Source organism: Pundamilia nyererei, unplaced genomic scaffold (assembly GCF_000239375.1).
Source record: "Pundamilia nyererei isolate P.nyererei 1_Seehausen unplaced genomic scaffold, PunNye1.0 scaffold00002, whole genome shotgun sequence".
Classification (NCBI taxonomy): domain Eukaryota; kingdom Metazoa; phylum Chordata; class Actinopteri; order Cichliformes; family Cichlidae; genus Pundamilia; species Pundamilia nyererei.
This window is the reverse complement of record NW_005187403.1, coordinates 6,684,239-6,703,771: the sequence shown is the minus strand read 5'-3', so window position 1 is coordinate 6,703,771 and position 19,533 is coordinate 6,684,239. Positions and strand designations below refer to the sequence as shown.

The following is a 19,533-nucleotide window of genomic DNA, read 5'->3' as shown; positions in this document are numbered from 1 at the left end:
TGTACCTCTGGTGCAAATTACTGACCTCTGTCATCATTTTAAGTGGGGGAACTTGCACAATCGGTGGCTGACTAAATACTTTTTTGCCCCACTGTAGAAGTGCCTAAAATTTATTGAGCAGCAGTACATCTAACAAACTGTCTGACAATTGTGAAAAGGCTCTGCTGTTTAGGGATTTAGCACAGACTACGTTTTAAGAGAAACTAATAAATATCTGGTGATAAATGAACCATGGCTGTTCCTTACCTTCAGCAAACATCTCTGTGTTGCCAGTAGCTTTAGATCCAGTATGAAGTTTCTGCACTCTGATGATTTCAGGTGTCATCTGCTGCCGATGTTTTAACAAGTCTGAAGTCAACACGATGTCTATCATTAGGGTTTTTACAGCACTTCATGTTTCCATTTGCTGACAGGCTTTATGGACATGCAGATTTCCCTTTCTAGTTAGGAGCATAGCACTTGCCTGCATGGCTTAAACTACTACCAATCAGATCTGATCTGATCTCTGATTGGCCAGCTGGCTTGCCTGACCCTGTACAGAATCTGTGAGATATTGTCAACAACTACCTAACAGCCCCAAACTGCAGACGAGCTGAAGTCTGCATTCAAAACAACATCAGTACTTGAGTAACACAACTGCAGTGCCACAAGCTGACTGACTGCCTGCATGCAACAGTAACACTGTAGTTATTCATGGTAAACAAGCACCAAGCAAGTACTTCTTACTAGCTGAGCATTTTTCTATTGAACGCTGAAAAACGTCTTCCATTAATAGTCTAACATATTTACTTTCTGATTTTCCTCAAAATTAAGACTTGAAATATTTTTGTGTAAAATCAACATCATAGAAATGTTAAGTTGATTCAACACAGTTACTGTGATAAAAACAAACAAGTAAATTAAATCCTCCCTCAGCTATTTCAGCTCAGTTTTACTTTCTTGTTATGATGCCATTCATTATTTCGCAGCTGAGGTCAGTGCTGGCACTCTGATGTCGGTGGACTCAAACCGCACACAATAAATGTCAGTTACAAGTGCGGCTCCAGGGTGGTAGAAAAAGCTTTCATATCCTTATTTAAGGATGTTCAGGAGAAGCTTCTGTTAAAGGTGGTTTTAACTACTATATACACTTTTGGGTTTAAGTCATGTGGTCTCATCGTTGGATTGGACCCCTTTCAGATGTTCACAAAATAAGCTTATGGGGCTGTAAGAAGATTTAACGTGGAGAGCGGAGTATAAAATACATTTTTACATTTTCTTTTCTCATCTCTTCTTCAAGAAAACAACGTTCAGAGCAGCTGTTTCAGCTGGATTTTCTCCAAATACCAAATGATGTAGAAACACACAGCCAATCGGGCTGGGAAGCTATCATCTCCAGCTGAACTAGCAGCAGGTGGTCTTTAGTGACAGATGACAGCCCTGTATACACCAAACACACATATGCGCACACTCACACACACACACACACACATCTTTATGTCCACAAATAAAGGACTAAGAAGTGAGAGGAGTAACAAAAGTCCTGCTGAAAGAGAAAAAAAAAGGTCAAAACACTAACAGAAGACACTTAATCCTCACCAGTAGCTCCAAAACACACCACTGAACTCAACACAATGGTGGATCAAGACCATCATCAGAGCCTTCCATCAGCCATCAGATAAATATGGCAAAGTCCAAAGACCATTTGTTAGGCTGAACCCACATAAAAAAAATCCACCCACCTGAAGATGCCAAGAATGCAAAAGGAGCTCTAATGTGCGGGAACAGGAATAAAGTCGTTTATGTCAATGTTCGGGGAAGGATGAATATTTGTACGCTGAGTCAAAGGAATGACTTGTTTGTGTTCGTTTGCCCCCACGTTTTCCTGGAAGACAAAGCAGGACAGCGAGGCGGTGGCTTGGTCAGCTGTCAGATCATTCAATTGTCAGAAACTGTTGGACATCATCTCAGTCAGCAGGAACTCATCAGGACTGGAAACATTTACTTTTATCTTCTTTTTTTTTTTTTATCAAACATGAGCTTTTAAAAAACAGGATCTCAGAGGAGGTGTGACATGTGAGCTGCAGCAGACGTCTCCTTAATCTAAATTACAACTCTCTGACGGCATCGTGACTCAGGCGATGCTCAGCACTTCACCATGTGAGGGTCCAGTTTCCTTGTCTCATCAGTAATAAATGAAAACAGGGATGTGAACCCTCTCTTGTAAAGCCTCTTGTGACAGTTTGATTATACCACTACTGCTACTACTCAAACTACAGATTTGTAGCATGAAAATAAAGGCCAAAAGCATCTTTTAACAGATTGTAAGATGCTTTAAAAAAAAAACAAAAAAACGGGGATTGAACCACCAACCTTCTGCTCTACCTCCTGAGCCCAACCCAATTTCTGTTTAGAAGCTGCTCCACCCAGCAGTTTGCCATCCACACTGTAGGGTGTGAGATTATTGTTTATGCCAAGCAACCTTTCTCATTTTTAACTTGTTGGACTTCTTTCGGCGTTCCTTACAAAGCTGTGCGATAAGTACCAGCTGTCTTGCACATGAGATCATTTCAAACACCACTTTAGCTGTCAGAGTGATGGAGAGGAATGTGAATGAAAACTGCGTGCTTATCTAGCACCAACAGTTTCATTTATCTGCTAAAAACCTCTAACCCTCATCGTTACGACACAAAGATTTCACCAGCGCAGCTGAAATCAAAGCTCTTAAATCTCAAGCTCAGTTTCTCTGTGCTGGTGGCCGCATCTGTGTTGGTAAAGAAAAGAGATCACACATGCACACTTAAAAAAAATGCATCTCAACTGCTCCGATACTCCTGACACGTACGGGATCACTACAGGTTTTCACTTGGGCAGCAGTTGTCCTTCTCTCCTGGATCGGCTGGAGCTTTCTTTAGGCACCTCCCAGCTTTGACAGAAGTCCAGCTGGGATAACCACATTTACTCAGGGTCTTCTTGATGTGATGTTCTGCTGTGTCTGTGGGGATGGTGTTCGCTCTGTGCTGTAGCGTCCTGATGACACCCAGTTTATGCTCCAGTGGATGATGAGAGTCAAACCTTAAATACTGATCCTTATGTGTAGGTTTACGGTACACAACAGCTTTTAAATGTCCCCCATTCCTGATGGAAATCTCACAGTCTAAGAAGGCTAACCTGCCACTTTTCATATCCTCCCTGGTGAATATGATGTGTCGGTCCACCGAGTTAATGTGATCTGTGAATTGTGGTACGTCCTGAGATTTGATTTTCACACGTGTGTCATCCACATATCTGAACCAATGACTTGGTGGTGTTCCAGGGTAGGATAACAAAGCCCTCTTTTCCACTTCTTCCATGTACGAATTGGCCACGATGGGTGAAACTGGGAAAACCTGCAGTCAGCTGAGACTGAAGAAGTCACTTGGATGAGTGACGAAACGTTTCTCCCACTGATGAACAGTCAACTTTTGGATATTTACGTTATACTTTCCCACATTACTTCTGAATGGGAACCCATTTAAAATAACAAAGATACAAAAAGCAACATTTCCCATATCGGGAGTTGAACCCGGGCCACCTGGGTGAAAACCAGGAATCCTGACCACTAGACCACATGGGTCCTCTCGGAGTGTTGGAGTATACCATGGTTGTTTTGCTTCTGATGTGACACAGAGTAAGTACAATGCAAACTTGTGACCATTTGGATGAGCCATTCTCATGATTTACATAGAAAGTTGCTTCCTGTTTGGTGCTTTCCCTGTGTGTGGGCAAAATAAGAGCCCACCAAAAAACAACAACAAACAAACAAACAAAAAAAAAAAAGATCAATGCAAGACTCATGCTACACAGCATGAAACAAAAGTCCCTTTCACTGAGCGTAATATTTCTGTGAGATGTGCAGTTCAGCCAGTGCTACCTGCTTTCCTAAACAAACGTGTAAAAAAATGTAAATCACCAACGGTGGCGTCTGTAAGGACTGGAGTGTAGAGAGACGAAAGAAGGACAATAAAGGATCGCAGCAGGAGTTTGAAGCTGTTAGGAAAAGTGGGTTAATCACCAGCCTACAAAGGAATCAGTTTAGTAATCCAGTTTGTGCTGGACTAGTTAGCTTAGCATTTCATTCAAACTTAACCTGGCTAATCCTCAGCACACTACAAACTTACTTTGGTTCCTTAAGTGTTGCTCATGTATTTCTTATTGAAGTACCTTCAACTGTATAAGTAATTTCTGAACATGTGTAAAGACCTAGAGATACACAAACTGAAATTACTTACAGTTTATATGTCAGCCTTTAAAGGCCATACAGGAGGAATCGTCCTTTTCTTTACAAATGCAGGGGGGATGGTGCGGTTGGGCTTGCAATAAATTGCTGGAACACAGCCTGATTTTTTTCTTTGTTTGTTTTTTTTAAACACAATGCAGTTAGACTTTTTGAACATAATGTACAGGATAAAATAAGATCTACTTACGATCATATTAGGAATTTTTCCCACCATGCCACCTATAGGAGTAGGAATAACGAATAATGCCCTTGCTTTCTTCCTGTGTTTGTCACTAGGAGCATATTGGACCGTAACTGAAAAGCAAAATACAATAAAAGGTCACTGATTCTTATCTGATAAAAGGTAGGACTGTAGATAAACAGAGAAGGTTAAAAATGTATAATAATCTGGTGTTTAATGTCATCATAAGGCCTGACATTTACTCCTTGACTCCTGGATTTCTTTGCCTATATTGGCCAGCTGCTGCCTGATTTTAAATCACGTGACGGTGTGGTGATTCATCCAGATAGATCTTACCCGACAACTTAATACTTAATATACTACAATATATACTTATAGATGCTATTAAAATCAGTGATTTACATACAAATTCTTATCTAATCTGCAGTGTGCACATATGAAAATGCTTACTCTCCACTACATCAGGCAAAGCCCTGTAGTGTTGGAACTGGTAGAAAGACTTGCATGCACTCTGAGTTGATCTCCTCCACATGCAGCAGGTTGAGCACCATGTTGTAGGTTCGTTAGAAGCTGCTGTTCAAAGGATCTGCAGAGCCCTGCACAGCAGGATGAAATCACAAAAACATCAACTGGACAAAAGTACAGCTGTGATAAATCATGTATTCTGATTAAAATGTCAGCTTTTTCCTAAAACGGGCCAAGAAATCGAAATAACTGCAGGCTGAAGTCATTTTCTCCACTTAAAATAGTGATTTTGTAATCACAACCTCTGAACCACAGACATCTTTCTCCAAGACTCAGTGCAAGTTCAGAGCTGTCACAGCGCCAACGAACAGTTTCAAATTAACACTACTTCTTTGAAAAGCTGGCCCGCTGCGTATTTATAGCAGCGCAGCTATAAATGTGTCAAATCAAAGGCAGGGGACAAAGACTCCCTGGCTTCTTTGTGACTCTGTGTTAAGGTTTGACAGCACACCAAGCGGCCTCATGACACACAGAACAACTTCAGAGTCACTGCTGACAACCTCTACTCAGTGGTTCACACAGATTCTTAGTAGGATTGTAATTTGTATGAATGACTAGAAATGCATCAAAGAGGAGTGTGTAGACAGCTGTGAGGTGGTCTGCAAGGACATGATTAGGAAGAAGACTAGAAGTTGAAAACTTCATGACTTGATGGTTAATAAGAAGGATACCAGATTATTCACAGCTGGGCACACCTTCTTATTCACCATGAAAAATCAGTCGCTCTGTCATCCGCTCCTCTCCTCCCAGCACACAAAGACATGTGGATATACTCTATTTCTGCATTGCTATAAATCTGCATCACTCATCTATGTTGTGATGTGGAGAGTGAAGCACTTTTCCAAAGGCCTCTGAGGACTGTGCATTGAATCACACATGGCACTGACTGAACTCCACATTTTTACCTCTTACCAAACTAAAAAAGTGCTCAAATGATCCAACTTTCAATCCAGGCATGCGATCAGCTTTTGACTTGGAAGAGAGATTTTTTAAAGAATGAAGGTGAAGTGCGAGTGCCTGCGTGGAGCTTTGGCACTATCGGAGGCAACAGATGTTCCTGATGAACCTCTTGGAGGGCAGTTTCACTCTCCCTCTCTCAATTTCTCCAGTCCTTAGAGCGCATAAGAGCCCCCAGCTTATAAACAATACGTGGCTGTTTATGTGGCAATGCAAGCTGCAGCGCTTGAAGACCTTATAAAGGCTTCAGAGCAACACGCTGCATAGTAACTGCATACTTCACAATTTATGGGGAGCTCTGCATTTTACTGGCCTCTAACAGAAGCCATAGAAAGACAGATTTCTTTCTGGAGGTTTAAATTTTCCAAACATGCATATCTAAAGTAATACTGCTGCAGAGAAAATGATCTATTTACAGGACTTGACATTGCTAACCATGGCATGACTTTGCTGCCTACAGATGATTTATTATGCAAAACAAAGAAAGAAATAAAATAAAATAAAAGATCAATGTATGTGTCTGACTGTGTGCTCTTCCAATGCTGTGATTTTTGCCATCAATCTTGAATCAATTTTTGGCACCTTTCCCTCATTTCACAGTGTTACTGTCACTGACTGTTCATTACACAGAAGTTAGCAGCAGCACAGTGCGACACTATGGCTAAAGTCAATCTGAAAACAGTAACATCTGGACCATTTGCAGAGCAGATGCTGCAACACCGTGCTTCCACTCTAATCAATGAATCTGGCTACACCACACCCAAGTTGTGGACACGAAACAGTTGTGGACACTGTTCTTTTTCCTAGGCGGGAGGACTGTGCAGCATAATTTTTAACAATTTTAAAAAAGCAAGATATGAGTGCATGATTTTATTTTGGATTTTCTCTATTCCATGCAGAGTCTGAAGTATACATATAGCCTCAAATATATACAAAGACTCATTTAAATCTTTTAATACGTTGTCCTGAAGGTTCCACAAAGTGTTTCAATTTGACAGGGTCTTTTGAGTTCGAATTAGTGAGAAAGGTTGATTACAGCAGGTCGTTTCTCTTCACAAAGATAAAAACGATTTGTTTGAAAGCACTCACTGGATTGACCAAAACTCGGCATAATAAGAAAGTCCATGGACCTCAGTGAAGATCTAAGGAGGAGAACTGCAGATTTATGATGGGAAAGTCTCTTGGAGTCATTTCTAAATAACTCCAGATTCCAAGATCATCAGTTTAAACAACAGTACACAAGTTATTAAAATGTGTTACCACACTCAATGGTCTGGAAGACAGACCCAACTCACCCTCAGATGAGAGGAAATTGTTCAGGAACAAACCAGAAGCCACCAAGGCTTTCTGGCCTGCCGTGAACTGGAAACTGCTGGAAAACCTGTGTCACTATCCAAGGTGAAGGTTGACTGAAATTTGAGGCTTATAGGCAAACCAAATGTCTTCTGGAGAAAGGTTTTATTCAGACAAGATAAAGACTGAGCTATTCGGTTACAATGACAACAGGTATGTCTAAAGGAGTGGAGATGAGGTTTTCAAGCCTAAAAACACTGCACCAACTGTCAAGCATGGTGGAGGCAGCATTATGCTGGTATTTGTAGTAATCTTTTATTTTGAGTCCTACTAGTTTTTGCTCCATTCTTGCTGATAGTAGTTTGCATTTTATTCCTGTTTCACTTCATCCTGCCTTCCCTGTGTTTCCCATGTTTAGTTAATGTTTTGCCCCTCTCTGTGTTCCCTTAGTATGTTGCCCTCCTCTGTCAAGTTGCTTGTATTAATTTCATTAAGGTGATTGTGTTTTCTCTGTTTAATTATTACTTCCTGTTTTACTTTGAGAGAATTTGTGCTCCTTGTGCTTTGCTTTTAGTTTTGCTTCCTTTGTCTAGTCTGCTCTGATTTGGTTCACCTGTGTCTTGTTCTCCACAGCGGTCTCCACTTCCCCTAATCACCCACCTGTGTGTGTATTAGCTGTGTCCCAAAACGTCGGCTGCATCCTTTGGAGGACGCGGCCTTCGCAGTCTACGTGGGCCGGGTCCTTCGAAGACTAAGAAGGCCGGAAGTGCGAGGCTGTAAAATGGGACAGTCTAGCCTTCAGATTTGCGTCACCGCTGTCTCGGTGGAGTTTAATAAACTCAGCCGTCTGCTCCTTGCTATCTAAAATATAACAGGAAACTGGCATAAATTCTTGACCGTCTCATACTTCTGTTTAAGCAGTTTTCTGTTTGACGTTTATTCAGCTGTGTAAAAATCCTGGAGGAACCCGATGGATTAATAAAGTTTTATTTAATTTAATAATCTAATAACTTTGATCTCAGCCAAACCGATTTACTCCGGAACAAATAAAACACAGATAAAAGCCAAACAATTACATTTTTAAGTTATCTGAGTGACTTATATATCATGTTTAACCTGAGAAGCGAAAGACAGTGGAGGTCTGAAAACGATGAAGCTGGAAGTCCGCTGCTCTCGTTGGGTCGAGTGACCTTTGAACCCCCCAGCTAGCTATCGAGCTGGTGGGTAACAGACGTCTCCGAAAACATCGGAGCACTTTTGCAAATATGCGATGTCTTGATAAACCAAGCAGATATTTGATGTTTACACAGCTACTTTCTCGTCTGAAAATACGTTAAAAGTTTATTTTGTGACCCAGAAAGATTGATAAGAGTAATTTTAAAACTTAGTAGCGGCCACCATTGTTGGAAACTAAAATAGGCTGGGCCTCGCTATGAATTCTGGGATATGGTAGGCCACGAAGGACACACCCGACCCATCCTTCAAATTCGGGGAAATGAAGGACGCATTTGTTGGTCGCATTTGAAGGAGTCGATGAATTGGGACAGCCTTCGTCGCCTGGCTGTGACGTAAGCGGCCTTCAAATGCGGCCTCCGGAGGATGCAGCCGACGTTTTGGGAGACAGCTTATTTTCTTACGCAAGGTGTTGTCCTAGAAACAAATTGGTCACAAATGGTTTTTCATTTATTTTATTTGTCAAAAACACAGATAAAGTTTCATAGCACTGTAAAGTCGCTGAAGATAAAATATAATCCAAAACAAAAGCTCAACTTTTTGTTTTGCCTGTGACTCAAAAAGGCTTATACTGAAGGTGTGCTCCAGGTGTAACAAGTCATTCGCTTTGTGTATGATGTGTTCAGGGAATTCAATGCCTAGAAGTCACTGCAAGTATTTGTTCATGCATCATTACCCATAGTGTTTACTTTATGTGTTACCTTAATTAGTCATATTCATGTGAGCACAGACTCCCTCGATCAATGAAGCTCACTGACTTTTGGCAAATTAACTCTTAGTGCCGACTATTTATTAAATTTTTGTGAAAAATATTTTAATTCAAGCCTTTAAAAAAACTTTAAACTCTCTAAAAGATGAACATTTTCTAAATCTCAGTTACAAATAGTGCAGCAGTCCTGCAGAGATTGACCAATTTTCTTATTAAAGTTAGCATCACATAGGGTGCCTTCGGAGGAAAGCACCTTATGGTCTGTTTGGGGTTAGCAGTAGGCCTCCGTGATGAATCCCCCTCTATGTCTCCCTCCTTAACAGTAGCTGTTAATCTCCTTACTCAGCAACAGTTCTGCTCACATGATCACAGCTGTCGAAACCAAGGAAACAGAGGATTGGAAAAGCATCCCCATCCCTCGTAGTGGAAAAGTGTGTTGTAGGATCAGGCTATAGTGGTCTACCACAAACAGCTATGACCGCAACAGAGCTGGTTTTTATAACGTGACTCATCACAGCAGAGCAAAATAACAGGAGCACAGTGTTTGAGCCCGTGTTGACATTTTGTGTGCAGCTATTTAAATTAAGGCTGTCTTTTCTGAGCAGGAAAGGGACTCTGTGGACACGGAGAAGAGTTTCGATGAGGTTTTACAAGGTGTCAACGCCAGGTTCAGAAAACTGCTTCCTCTGGCGTGTAGAAACAACATCTCTGCTTAACTGACACAGTTTGTTGTCCTCGTCCGAACGACAGCCCGCTTTCTCAAGACATTTCTCGTCATCTGGAACAAACAAGCACTGCATTTTTTTAAGATCCTACGCAGCTACTCGGTTCGTTTCTTACAGATTTGAGTCATTTTAAAATGCTACAAACGCAATTAATCTTGGCATATGTGTGTTTAATGCTGGACAACGCAGAGAGGGGTTATTGTGGAACTGGCTCCAAGGAAACATCAAGCACTCAGGGACTGAGCAAGGCTCTCATGACTCTTTTGAGTTTTTGTGCTAAACACATTATAGTATTTGCTGTTGCCGCTGAGCCGTCTCTGTGTCCATCTCAGTCTATGTGGAAACTTAGTCACAGCTCTTTATTCATGAAACCATTCTGGGAAATGTTCCTTCTTATGAGGCTGTATTAATCATAACCTTGGAGCACCACAAAGTCTGACGGCTCAATATTTACTTTTAAAATGTCAGGCGTCAGTGCCGGGGAGTCTTATTTTACTTGTTTAATCATTAACAAATTTACTTTTAAAAAAGTCTAAAGCATGGGGGGAAAGTTCAAGTTAAGGCCTTTGCTTAACAGTTGTTGCACCAAGCGAAGTGCAGGAGGTGCCTGATGAGCTCAAAGGCACGACGTTGGCAAAGTTCAGCTCATTTGAACCTTGACCACTCCACACCATGATGAATGCTCACACAATTAGAAGACAAAAACAAAAACGCTTTTTAATGGAAGCAGATTGCTATCCAATTAGTCATGTGGCTTGTTGATAGGTTAGATTTGTTAGCTGCCCTCCCATTGGCTCCACTGATGTGTTAAACTCTCATTTTAATTCAGGTAATGAGTAAAAGAGGAGCAGCTTTCGTTACTCCTTACTGCATGAAAGCATACCACAACCAAGATGGAGAAGAAATATAAGCTTTGTCATGGACTTAAAAAGGCCTTGAAGTTAGTAAAGGTTGAGATGCATCATGGATAAAATATAAGATTTGTTCTTGGAGTTTGCCCCACACCAGGGATTAATACTGTGTACATCTCAGCCTCGGATGTTTCTATCTCGACTGATCTTTCAGTGTGATGCTACATTTCATGTCCGTAAATCAGAGGAATGCCCAAGGGTGAACAAAAGATCAGCGAGGTCAGCAGAATCATTAGGAACCATCCCCTGCAGACACAAAGATCCAAACACAATTCACAGCTATGTAACCAGTCCATGCTGAAGCACTTGGCTGTGCAAACTTCATCAACCTCAGGCTCTGCCAACAGCAGGAAAAACATCTGCCATACTGCTCTGTGGCCAAAAACAATGGCCTTAACGCTGCAATTGTGCTGCTTCCTTGACTCCAACATGGCCCTGTCACTCCACAAAAGCTGCCCAGAAAATGCGCAGTCACAAGTCACAGCAGGGTGGGAGAGGGGGGGGAACCCTGTCGTCAGGGTACAAGATTTTATTTTTTTTTAAAGGGGGGGGGGGGGGGGGAATTAAAAGCAAAAAAGACAGAAGAAGGGGAAGGAGGGGGCTGGGTGGAAAAGAGAAAAACCAGAAGAGCTACGTGGCTCCGTGTCCTCATCACAACCCACCTACACACACAAACAGAGGAACCTGTGTATACACACACACTGGTTAGACAATATAGTTTTCATCTGTGTGCTAGTCAGAACCGGCCCCTATGAGTTTGTAAATGACAGACAGCAACAGAAGACTTTAATGATATATTTAAAAAACTGCAAATTTACATTTACCTCATATGTTATTTGATCTACATAGGGGGTTTTTTTCTGTAAAACATATTTGATATGTTAACCTGTAACGTTTTCTCCTTACTGCCGATGCTCGATCATTATCTTCCCTCAGCTCAGTGTGAAAACAAACCTTCTCATTTACAATAATGTCACTGGGCAGAAAAAACAAACTGAAATGGGGAAGGAAAAGATCTCCCACTTAAGATTTGATGAGCATGTTTGACTTGGAGCAGGTGGATGTGAGCCAAGCTCAGTCTGCTGCTGGACTGTCTCCAATCATGTGAGGATTTATTCTTATGAAGCAACTCCTCCACTTATCCACTGGACCAAACAGCAGCACCAACGGTGAAGGCACAATAAGCCACACTGATGGTAATCGCTGGGTGAGGAGGATTAAATTACATTCCCTGTCAACGATTTAGCAATGTTGATTTATTTGCCTGATTTCATCTCCTTCCTCGACCTCCTCCCAGTCACTAAAACACATGATTTATGATGTTTCAGTGGGTAAGGACAATCTGTTTGTCATCTCCAGATTTAATCAACAATGAGCTTACTGACTGATCATTTGACCTTTATAGCTTTATACCTGACAGTTTCATTTGAGCTATTGCTCAAATGAAAGTACATAATCAATAACAAGAACTAAGATAAGCTCCTATTAAATGAATCACCAGTAATTATTACTTTGGGCAGTAATTATGAACCAGAATGAATTCAGTATCGTTAGTTATGATTAAGCCTGTAGTTGTCTGTGAAACAGCTACAGGCACCAGCTGCTGATCACATCACAATTCTTAATGTCTAAGAAGATGAAATCGTGCCTGAGGCATCAATCCAGCGAGACCCATTCTGTGGAATCTAAAGGGCAAAGATTCAGCTGCTATTATAGTAGCTATAGGCTCAGACTTGCACTCAATTGCCAGTTTACCAATCTAAAATTATCCACACTGAGGAAAGTTAAAACAACAACAACAAATGTACGCCTGGCTGGGTGTAACACAACAATATATGAGACCACCAACACCCCCATAAAGTTGATTTATTACTGTTTTTAAACAGTTTTAAAAACTAAAGTGACATTTTATAGCCTTCGTGAGTATTAACAGAGGAACCTAACTCATTTAATAGCTGATAATAATGCAGATAAACTAAGAAATAAATGAATCATTCAGTCAACGTTAATATTGATTATTAACAGTATGTCATAAGGCAACTACTAGTAACTAGGCAGAGATGATATAAGCAGTTTTTAGAGGAAGAGCTCGCAGAAAATGCGTGGATAGATGTTCACGTGTGAAAAGAAACAACTGATGCGAAGTTTTCACTAGTTTTTATAAAAAGCTGAGTGATTTAACCCGAACAACCAAAAACTAAAGCTCTCAAAAAAAGACTATTACCAATTTAAGCTGAAAGACGGTGCTTTTTCACTCATTTTCAGTTTAGTCCTTGAAGCTGACCATTTTCAAAGAAATGTTTTTTGTTTGTATGTTAAGGCTCTTAACACTGACCTATGAATAATTCAAGCAAAAGTAAGATACAAACATCAAGGGAGGAACCAGTGTTGTGTTTACACATAAATGTATTACACAGGAACTCAACTGAAAACCAGAAGCAGCAAGTTTTATGGAGTGATGACTTCAAATTTGAAAATTCTGGTCAATCCGGAGAAGGTCAGGAGAGACAACATGAGTGCTTACTGCAGTCTGTAAAACACAGTGGAGGCTCTGCCAGTTTGGTTAGATTTTGATTCATCGTGCAATACTATCAGGAGAGCATCAGGCTGGAAACAACTGGCCTCATTAGATCTCAGGACTCAACATTAGCAGTGTGGGATCATCTTGACAGAGAGCAGAACAAAAGGCAGCCAAAATCCAAAGAAGAGCTTTGAATGTCCTCCAAGAAGCCGCGAAAAATATTCCTGAAAACTTCTTAAAGAAATTACAGGAAAACTTACCTAAGATAGTTCCGGATGGGTTGAAGAATGGAGAAGTCAAATATTGACTTTCACTTTCATAAAAATTGTGCAAACACTATTTTGCATTATATTTCCATTTGTGTTCGCATGTTTCAATAAATTGCTGCACCCATTTCCTATAAACTCTGAGATCAGCAGGTCTCAGTTTGCTTTTCAATCAACTCAGTGACTGTGTAAAAGACACGTTTACTGTTGTAAATGTTTACTTTGACACGCAAAGCACAGCATACTGATGTTTATCAACGTTAAAGCTTCAGTTGCTTATTATTTTGCAGCTTCACTTCGTTTGTGTGGTAGTGGATTTGGAAGCGGGTTTTGAGCGCGTGAGCTGGGGTGTATCTGAATATCAAGAAACACCGCCACCTGCTGTTCAAACCAATGAACTTCCAGATGAATATTATAATGAAACATGTGATCCAATTCCAGCATATACACTTTATTAAAAACATCAGAAGCAGAGCCCCCCCCCCTAAATTTAAGAGCCCGATGGTGGTTGAGTTAAATTGCTGGCTCAGTGCTCACACGCATGAGCTGGTGGGGTGTTTGAATCTCATGTATGTTTTATGCAGCACCGCCACCTGCTGTTCAAACCAATAAACTACCAGATGAGGTTGAATACATATATAAATAAAAACATTCAAGTGAAGAAGTTTCTACCATGTTTGGTGAGAGCACTGCAGAGTAGGCTGTCAGTTCAGGTCCTGTGTTGCTTGGCTGGACAGCTACTGTTATTACAACCTTCTGTTTAATATCAGCATCAAGTGAATGGACAACAGTTTGCTTTTTATATATAATCTGTATGTAAACAAATACAGACGTTTATTGAAAACTGTCAAATATGTACACACATGTAAAAATACGGAAAAATAAAGTGGGTTATTAACATCGACACAGGTATTTGATGTATTATGTCATGAGCTCTCCTCAGATCAAAGCACAAAATAATTATCAGTCTAATTATGCACATTTTTGCCATTTAAGCAAAAACAAAACATGCATATTCAATGAACTGTGAAAACAGACCATATATGATGCGCACAGTGAGGACAAAGATTGGGAAACCTCAGCAGGATGAAAGTGTTTATGGAAGTTGCTGTGATTGCACAGTTAGCATTCCCAAAGAGCTTTCAGCTGGAGCCAATGGAATAATCACCAATTTAAGTTCACTAAGGCATTACACATTTTTAAAAAAAGGGTAAATAACAAAGCACATGACTTCTATAGTGAAACAAACAACCACAAAAGAGCAGGGTTCACTAAAAGACACTATAAGTAGAGACTGGCAGCAAAGACGATGTCTCTCTTGATCTTTGTTATTCCTGCAGGGAGAGAAACACAATTCAAACTCTGTCACAACTTTTACATGAACAATTACAGAATCTAGTTTTGGCTTCTTCATAAAACGTAAATGGTTTGTTAAAAACATGCACTAAATGCATGCACTAAATAAAGTTTATGATGCACAGGTGTACTGTCAATGTAGTTTTAACAATACAAAAATAAATCTAACAAAAACCAACAAAAAACAGTGAAAAATGTCCAACTTTTTAAGGATTTGTCATGTTAGACTACATTTAAAAAGGGAGCTAATATTCATTCAAATGAAAAATTGGTGCAATGTGTTTCCTACCTTCAGCAAACTTATTCTCCAGCTCTGTGTTGCCGATGGCTTTAGATGCAGAGCACATTTGTCTCAGGACCTCCTCCAGACGACGCATGCAACGGATGATGCTCCCTAAACAGAAATCCAGAGTGTAGATACATGTTAGAAATCTTTGATGATATATATCTATCTACCTATATTTTTTGAGAGTAAATGTGTTCACTTTGTATCAAATAACTCATCTGACCCACAAAATCTGCCTCAAATAGAAAATATTTCCTGATACTGGAGAAAGGAACCATCTTAATAATTAAACACCTGCAGATTGTAAGAGAAGTAACAAACCTTCAAAGACGTCGGTCATTTTGCAGATTTGAGCAAACGTGGCCCCGTTGGCCCAGGCATAAACCACGTCCATTAGGTGGGGTTTAAATTGGTTCAGATAGCTCTCTTCGTCCACCTCCAGCTTGGCGTCTGCTGACACTTTGGCGATGCGCTTTGCACATTCCTGAACACAACAGAAACAGTGATGCTTTCATTTCTACTAAAGTTCACGCATTTAACAAGATACAGCTCCACTCTGATGCCGTCTCACCTGCATCTGTCTCAGCGGTGCAGCGAGCTGCTCAGTTAGTTTTGGCATCTCGCTGGCCTGGAGGAAAAAAAACACAACATCTAAATAATTAGTAGAAGTACCATATAAATGTTAATGTTATTAAATCATAATACAGCATAACTCCTGCACGCATGTCTAAGTTTTTCAGAAAATACAGGAGGAATACAAGGAAGAAAGATATCAGTAATTATCTTAGCGAAGCATCAAATAAATTTGTGGAGGTTTATGAGAAATTCCCAAACAATCTGAAGTCCATCCTTCTACAGTGAGGAAGATTATTCATTATCAAATGGAAAGACAGTTGCCAGGTGGGCATCCAAGCTAAATTCACAGCAAGGTCAGAATATTCAATGATCAGGGAAACTGCAAAAAATCCAAGAGCTGCATCTCACTCTATGGGAGTGTTGGCATGTTAAAGGCCCAAATTTCATGATAATTAAATTAGAAAAAGAATGAACAAGTATGCTTGTATGGAAGGACTACAAGGAGAAAGTGACTTCCCTTAGGAAGAGCATGGCAGCATGGATAAGGTTTGCAAAGTTGCACAAAACAAAATGACTCATCGAGGAACCAAAGCATATCAGCAGCTCATATCACCTCTCACTAACTGGCAGGAGCGTAATGGAGGGGTCATGACTTTGCCTAATTTTACAGCCACTGTACCTGGGCACTTTGTAGTCATTGAATCAAGCACGATCTCCACTGTATATCGAAGTATCCTAGAATCAAATGTAAGTCTCCGTCTCACAACAATTTGAGATACTAATGTTATTTTCATCAGAAAGCTTAGGGCCTCCTAGGCTGCCGGTATCACTTTTATAAGCAGCCACATCTGCTCTTTAAATATTTATTGTGGTCTGGATTTTTATTTTTCAATACAGCAGTATTGAAGTCAGGTGGTATTTATACATATTCTAGTGTGCTATTTTGCATTCGAGCAGCTGTTTGGTCTGCAGATGCAAACTAATATTAACATGCACTTGATCTCAGTGAATATCTGTTTGGTGGCTCCTCTGAGAAGCTAATGTGCAGGATTAGAGGTATGTTCACGTCTGCAAGTTAACGAGAAGGTGATGAACTTGGCTCAATAAGTAACAAATGTACAATTTATTTTCAGGTGTTCTTCCGACCAACGCTGAGTCCTTTAAAAACATGCTAATTGGCTAAAGTCCCCATCATCAACAGCTAAAATAGCAGCAGGTCGTCTTTAAAGACAACAGCTGTGCACTCACATGCGCACCGGATTTATTGGAAACATGACAGCTGCTTGTCATTATTCGCTGTGTAAACATTTGAAGCTGGCTAATAAGAGACAGTCGAATATGGGATTGAGGTCAGAATTTTCCCGTTCACAGGACTGAGCTAATGAGAAACCAATGAAAGTCTGTTTAAACATGTGCTGATGCTGGATCAACCTATTTTGAGAGTTTGGTGTTTGCTTTGACTGTAAAGCAGGAGAAGAAGCCAAGAATGCGAAAGCAGCTCGAACTTACAGGAATGGGAATAAGGTGTTTATATTAGTGTTCGGGAAAAGATGAATCTTTGTACATCGAGTGAGTGATGCATTTGTGTTTGTTTGTCCCTACGTTTTCCTGGAAGACAAAGCAGGACAGCAGGGCGGTGGCTTGCTCAACTGTCAGATCATTGAAGAGACCGTTGAACATCATCTCAGTCAGCAGGAGCTCGTCGGCACTGGAGATATTTATACAGAAACGTAATTATATAATGACTTTGCTTCAATATCTTGATCTTTTGAAAACAGCAGCTATAAAAGAAATGTGAGGTGGAACACGGAGTAAGAATCTGCTTTTTTATGCTAAATATCTAATTGTAAGACATCAAAACAAAAGCTAGGAATAGGAACTTTAGGTAACTCACGTGACCCCAGTTCTCAGGGTAGCATGAGTGAGATGCCCTTTTTGCTGGGGTGAAGTGAGAAAAACTGCCTATCTTTAAAAAAAAATAAAAAAAGTCCACATAGTAGTGCAAGCTTCATAAGGTTGGGTGGCTGTCCAACGTGGTCGTTTCAATCATCAGCCAATCAGGATTGTTGTAATGGAATAAGGCTTTTAAGGAATATGCAAGCAGGTGCATCCCATGCTGAGACATCTCACTCATGCTGCTGTGAGAGCCGGGGTTACACAAGTAACCTGAAGTTTTCAGGTTCATCCATACAGACGCAGCTCAAACATTTTCTTCACTGTCCCAGCTTTGTGTGTGTGTGCCCCGCCCTCCCCTACCTGCTAATTTCACAGGCGACCCGCCCTTTCATCTCAATGACGTCAGAGGGACTGGCAAAGCCAAGTCTTCGAAGAACTCTCTTTCTGCACTTCAGCTGGTCCATCTGCAAGATGGTTCGCGCTTTTTTGAGGTCTCGCTTGGCTGTTCGAACATCTGCTGCGATCTGACACACACACAACACACACACGCACACGCACACACACACACAGTTATGTTATGCAAATTTCTTCATTTTTAACTTGTTGAACTTTGATTTCAGGGTTTCTTAAAGTCTCAAAAAGCTGTGTGATAGGTTCCAGTTTAGCACATCAGAAAACTTCAAGCAACTTTAGCTGTCAGAGTGATGAAGAGGAATGTGAAAGACAATTGCATCAGATGTTCATGTGCATGCTTATCTCATACCAACTATTTAATTTATCCACTTCAACCTCTTCTACTGTGTTTAACACACACACACACACACACACACAAAGACTTCACCAGCACTGCTCATCGATCAAAGAAAGAAGCAAAGACTTCTCTGTAATGGTGACTGGATGTGTTGGTAAAGATAAGTGACATCACAGGAACACTTAAATCTAAAGCTAAGACTTTTTAGTGTTTGTGCATCTGTAAGATGTGCTGAGTTCAGCCAGTGCTACCTGTTTGGCTAAACAAATAAGATAAATGAGACATCAGAAATGGTAGCATCTGTAAAAACCAATAAAAAGATGAACCTGAGGATTAGCAGCAGTTTTGTTTCATTTTGGTGTTCAAAGAAAGCAAAATTAAATTTACTGGACCTCTGAATGTAGGAATAACATTCACAAGCGGTCATTTTTCCTGTTTGCCTGTATGCACATATTTGACCACAACTGAACAGAAAAATCCAATAAAAAGAAATCAAGTCTCATCTAACAAAAGGTGCTTTTTGTAGATAAACAGGAACGTTCAAACACTGAGAAATTAGAAGTGTTTAGCTGTTATTTGTTATAGTAACCTGTTGTGGTATAGACAATACATCCCAATATCAATCAAAGCTACCAATAAATAACCCTAACCAAAAGTGATGTTTTGTTCCAACACAAAGGTGATAGACAACTAAATACTTTGTTAGCACCTTGTTGCGATATACGACCCCCACAGGGTAGTAACAAAGTGTTCAACAGTGTAAGAACCTTTGAATTCACTGAAACAGTGCTCAGAGTCGCTTCAGAGAAGCCATGATCAAAACCATTAACAAGTCAGAGAAAAAGCAAAGAACAACAGGTTATAAATAAAAATGGCAAACTGGAGACCAATACACACTCATTAACTCAGTCCTAGCCTTCAGGCAGTTAATTCTCACACTCTTTATTTTCACACTCTTGATTAGCGTTGTGATGAGGCAACTGGTTAAAACCAGCCACATAGTTGTTCCCGACCGTATAGCATTACTCACGCTTACTAGTTTACAGCTGACACAGTGGATACCCCAGTGACAGTGATGTTTACTTACGC

General features: G+C 40.4%; 1 protein-coding gene and 1 non-coding gene across 2 annotated transcripts in view; both read right to left on the bottom strand.

Annotated features, from left to right (window-relative positions):
• Positions 1-3,523: 3,523 nt before the first annotated feature.
• Positions 3,524-3,595, bottom strand: trnae-uuc (transfer RNA glutamic acid (anticodon UUC)). The gene has a single exon. It is a non-coding gene; the product is annotated as a tRNA-Glu (tRNA).
• A 10,782-nt stretch (positions 3,596-14,377) lies between these two features.
• Positions 14,378-19,533, bottom strand: part of mtrex (Mtr4 exosome RNA helicase) — a 16,421-nt gene continuing 11,265 nt past the window's right edge. The window contains exons 22-27 of the mRNA XM_005720308.2: positions 18,054-18,217; positions 17,400-17,505; positions 15,793-15,849; positions 15,543-15,705; positions 15,225-15,329; positions 14,378-14,913 (exon numbers count right to left, since the gene is read on the bottom strand). Coding sequence (XP_005720365.1) covers positions 14,861-14,913; positions 15,225-15,329; positions 15,543-15,705; positions 15,793-15,849; positions 17,400-17,505; positions 18,054-18,217 — 648 coding nt within the window. The 3' untranslated portion in view covers positions 14,378-14,860. The remainder of the gene's footprint in view (positions 14,914-15,224; positions 15,330-15,542; positions 15,706-15,792; positions 15,850-17,399; positions 17,506-18,053; positions 18,218-19,533) is intronic.